At 50.0% G+C, this 4,722-nt stretch overlaps 1 protein-coding gene across 1 annotated transcript in view; it reads left to right on the top strand.

Annotated features, from left to right (window-relative positions):
* Nucleotides 1–984: 984 nt before the first annotated feature.
* Nucleotides 985–4,722, top strand: part of CCKBR (cholecystokinin B receptor) — a 17,826-nt gene continuing 14,088 nt past the window's right edge. Inside the window, exon 1 of the mRNA XM_069107861.1 lies at nucleotides 985–1,559. Within this exon, the coding sequence (XP_068963962.1) occupies nucleotides 1,409–1,559 (151 nt within the window). The 5' untranslated portion in view covers nucleotides 985–1,408. The remainder of the gene's footprint in view (nucleotides 1,560–4,722) is intronic.

Here is a 4,722-nt window from a genome sequence, read left to right as displayed (position 1 = left end):
TCTCTTCACTTCACCCATCACCTCCACCCCCAACCCACTTTGGCCTCATCTTTATCTTCCCCTCCTCTGCCCTCCCCTCCTCCCCGTGGGAAGCCTAAGCTGGTTATCTACATCTCCACCTGCTCCCAAGAGCAAACAGAGGGAGTGGAGAGGTGGTGGTGGCAGCACTGGCACTACCAGGTGCCAAAGGGAGCTAAGGACTTCTCTTTTACTGGTACTCTGCCCCTGGGAAATTTCCACTAGCTGGAGTCCTTCCTAAGGTCATAGTCCTTACTACATCTCAGCTCCTGATGAAGAGTATTTGAGAGTAACTGTGAAGGGCTATTGGAGTTGGAGTGTCATTGTGACCTGGTCTGTCAATGGGGCCTGGCCTGTTACTGTGGTTATAGTATTACTGGGACCAGAAATATAACTGGTTATGACACTGCGGCCAAGGTATCACGGAGTCCAGAGGTGTCACTGAAGAGGCTGTCACTGAGGTTTCATTGGGGGCTGTTATTGAGTCAGGTGTCTTTGGAGCCAAGCTATTACTGGGACTCGAGATGTCATTGTGTCCCTAGGGGTACTACTGGGAGCAGCCAGCAGTTATAGGAGGGGTGTGCTGGGATTTTTAAGCGAAAGGCTGTGAGCCTTTCCTGCTCCCAGTCCGCACCTCACACTTGCCCCGAAATGGAACACGGCTCACTGCTGTCCCACTCTACATTCTGGTGCCCCATAGATCAATATGATAGCATAGCTAAAGTACAGTACAATTAAAACGTCTGATCTTGTCTCTTACCACCCCTTCGTTGCCTCTCCTTCCTCCCGCCCCGCAACTGCAGTGGCAGCCTCAGTCCCGAGCTTGACTCCCTCCAGAAACCGGGGTTGGAACAGCAGGAAAGAGCACCCCCCCCATCCCCCTACGCCCACCCCCAGGCCGAGCGGCCGCGCTGCAGAGAGGGGGGCGGGACCCCAGCTCGGCTTAGCTCTGGAGGAGAGGGGCGGGGCTCCCCAGGCCACCCCAGCCCCAGCAGCAGCAGATCCTGCTGCGGGGGGAACGAAGCTGGGAGTCCCCTAGAAAGGGAGAGGGAGATTTTCGGGGTTTGGGGGAGCAGAGGCAGAAAGATACAGGGCACAAGAGGACAAGGGGAGAAACCGAAGGGAAAAGATTTGCGGGGAGTCCAGGGGTAGAGAAACGGGAGGAGAGGCACGCGCAAAGGGAGGGACCGAGGGAGAGAGGGGGAGAAATCCGCGTGGGAGCGCAAGGTGCCGGCCGGCGGCAGAGGACGGAGCGGACACACAACAGAGGGGGCCAGTTCAGGGGCCCAGAAGCTACAGACGCGAGAACAGGTGGAACCGGTAGGAAGTGGTCCCCTAGGCTCCCGGTCAGCAGGGGGTCTTGCCCCAGGCCCACCTCTACCCTGGGACCATGGAGCTGCTGGCGATGAATCGGAGCGCGCCTGAGCCAGAGTCCCAGTGCGGCCCGGGTCCCCTGTTCCTCAATAGCAGTGCTAACAGCAGTGCCAATAGTAGCTGCGAATCTCCCCGAGGAGGCTCTGGAGCCAGCAGGACACCCCGAGGTAAGTATTCCCCTTCATCGATGCCCCTTTGCCCCATCTCTCTCCCATTCCCGGGCCTCCTTCATCTAGGACCCTGTCCCTCTGGGCCCCAACCCCCATTTCCCAACTCTCCCTTCTCCAGCTTCCTTTGCCTGTCCCTTACCCTTGGTACCCCAGGGACCCTACCACGAGCTCCAGAATGCAAAGCTCAAGAACATGAGGGTGGGGTGAGGGGAGGAGCAGGGGTAGGGTGGCAAGACTGGTAGAGAGCACTAGGGGACTATTTGTGAGCCTAAGGGGGAGATTGCTTTGGTGATCAGAGGGCTAACCCCTTAAGGAAAATTCTTGATCTGCAAAAACTTAGAAACCTATGTGTAGGGTCCAAATGGAGCATATATTAAATCTGGTGTTCAGCCTAAGAAGCTGCCAGAGCTGAGGAGGCACTGGAGGCTGAGAGAATCCGATTCCCTTGGTCACTGAACTCCGTATGTTTCTGATCCCCTCCCCCTGAGTACTGGGACCCTTCTCCCCAGGGTTTTCCTCCAAACATTTCTCCTGCTGGAAACTAACCCAACTCCCTGTCCCAGGGCCTGTTCTCTCCCTTCCCCCAGCAGTCTGTCTCTACAAAAGCATGTTTTGCTCACCCCATCCCCATTCCAAGATTGTTCATTCCTCTCACATACATTCCTGTTACTCTGCTCTCAGTTCCCTCAAATCCCTCCTCCAAAATCTCTTCTTCCTCATCTCCCCTGGCTTTCTGGCCTCTCTTGTCACTCCCATTCTCTCCATCTCCCCACAGAACACAGTGGCATCCCTGCCACACCCCTTCATCCACTTCTGGATGTTGGTCCTTCTGCCACCAGCTGATCCTCCTTGTGTTCTTGGCCTCTTTGCCCCTTCCCTTCAGAACCCCCTTCTACCTTTCACAGGCCCCTAGCCTCTGTGCTACCCCTGGTGCCTTTCACCTTCACTTCAATCACCATCCTTCATTTCCTGGAAGACCTGAGTCACCTTTTCCAAGGTGCCTTCCCAATTTGACTCCACTTCATTCGTGCCCTTCATCTGGGAATCCTTCAGGGCTTATAGAAATTGAGCAATCCATTTGTACTTGCTTGTTGTTTTCTTATCTCTATATCTGGAATGTATACTTTCCCAGGGCAGATATATCTCTCACTGAATGAATGTTTGAATGAATAAATGGTAAAAAAAAAAAAACTTTGAAAATCATAAAGTGCTATGTCATGTGATACAAATAAAAATAATAAATTACTTAGAGAGATGAAGATAGAGGAAAGATACAGAGATGGATAGAAGCAGACTAGAAGCTTTGAATCTTTTTTTCGTCCAAGAACCACTTTGGTCAGAGATCCCCGGAGGACTTCCCCTTGTTCCCATGGCATGTCCCTGTTAACCCCTAACCGATACAATATGGTGGATTTGGAATTGGAGGAGCCTCAGTTTGAATCCTGCCTATGACACCATCTAAGTGATTTAACCACTCTAGCCCTCAATTTCCTCATCTACATGATAAGGAAGTTGAACTAGATGCCCTCAGAGGTGCCTTCTAGCTAATCAATGACTAACCTAAAATGGGGAGAAGCCTGGAGTGCACACCTCCAAGGATTATCATGCAGGTTAAATGAATCTTTGTATTACAGCATTTTGCCAACCTCAAAGGTGTTTCCAATGATAGTACTAGCATGGGCTAGTGGATAGGTCAGCCTTGGATCCAGAAAACCCCAATGTAAAGCCTTGCTTCTAACAAAGACTAGCTGTGTGACCAGGGACAAGTAAGACACTTGACATCTTAGTAGTGCAGGCAATTCTCACAGTTATAAGTTATAAACCACAGAGTTTCCACATATAGTAATTCCTTAGATTAAAAGAAAAAAATACCTCTGGAGAAGAGAAAGAGTGCTTATAAAACCTCATGAGAGGATGTCTGATCTTTATGCAATATCGGAAGTAAATTAGTAATTTCTTCTTGTAACCAGAGTATTGATAGGACCACCTATGAAATAATATAGAGGCAGGAATATATGTGAGAGAGATAGGAGTGTGTGTGTGTGTGTGTGTGTGTGTGTGTGACACAGAGACAGAGTATGCTTATGCATGAGAAAGACAAGCTCTGTGTGTATGTGTGTGTGTGTGTGAGAGAGGGAAAGAGAGAGAGAGAGTGAACTGAGAAGTATATATACGGAAGAGGGAGAGAGGACTGAGCTAGGAGAGTATGTTTGTGTGAAAGCATATGGGAGAGTTTCTGAGGTGGAGTGTGTGAGAAAGAAAGAGAGGGAAGGAAGACTAAACTAGGGGAATGTGTGTGTTTGTGTATGAGAGGAAAGGGAGCAGGGTTTCTAAGGCATGGAGGACTATACATTTGTATGAGGGTGTGGGGTGGAGGGAACCTGGGAGATGGAGTGGAGGTTAGGACAGGAGAGTGAGGGAGTGAGGTAGGTGACTGGAATACAAGCAGATTTAGAAATAAGATCCAGTAGCTGGACTCAGATAATGAACAAAGGGGAGATTCTTTACTCTGTGCTCATACTCAATTCAACCTGGTGTTCACGTTTGCTTTGACAACCGTCCCTGATGAAGACAGTTGGAGCTGGGAAGGGTCAAAGAAGACATAGCTTCTCCCTTCCCAAGATGAGCCCTGTCCCGGAGTCCCAAAGGTCACTAACTGTATCTGGTACTTTGATCAGCCTGTGTTCCTTCCCTTCAGTCCGACCTCCTTCTTCCCTCTGTCCTTGTTATTCTGCTTTCCCTAATCCAGTTCTCCTCTCTAGAGGGAAGTTCTTTCCAACTTGGTCCCTATATCTACTCTTCTGGCTGCTAGAGAGCACTGCACTGACATTGCAGCTACTTCCTGTGCTGCAAAGATCTAGCAGCACAGATCCAAATGTGGGAGGGAACTCAGAGGCCACCTAGTCCATCCCCAGCCCCCATTTTGTGGATAGGAAAATTGAGGCCTAAATAGGGCAAATGATTTGCACAAGGTCACATAGGAAGTAAGCCTTAGAGGAAGAATTTAAAACCTTTTACAGCTGTACTGTCATTAACTTGCTCTATGACCCTGAGCGAGTCATTTTATCTTTTGGGCCCTCATTTTCTCATTTGTATGATGAGGTGAGTTCCAAGGGAAGGAAGGAAGGAAGGAAGGAAGGAAGGAAGGAAGGAAGGAAGG

The sequence above is a fragment of the Petaurus breviceps genome, unplaced genomic scaffold (genome assembly GCF_028583685.1).
Source record: "Petaurus breviceps papuanus isolate PSGF00001 unplaced genomic scaffold, PetGlider_PUasm1.0 90294, whole genome shotgun sequence".
Taxonomy (NCBI): Eukaryota; Metazoa; Chordata; class Mammalia; order Diprotodontia; family Petauridae; genus Petaurus; species Petaurus breviceps.
This window is presented reverse-complemented; position numbering and strand designations above follow the sequence as displayed.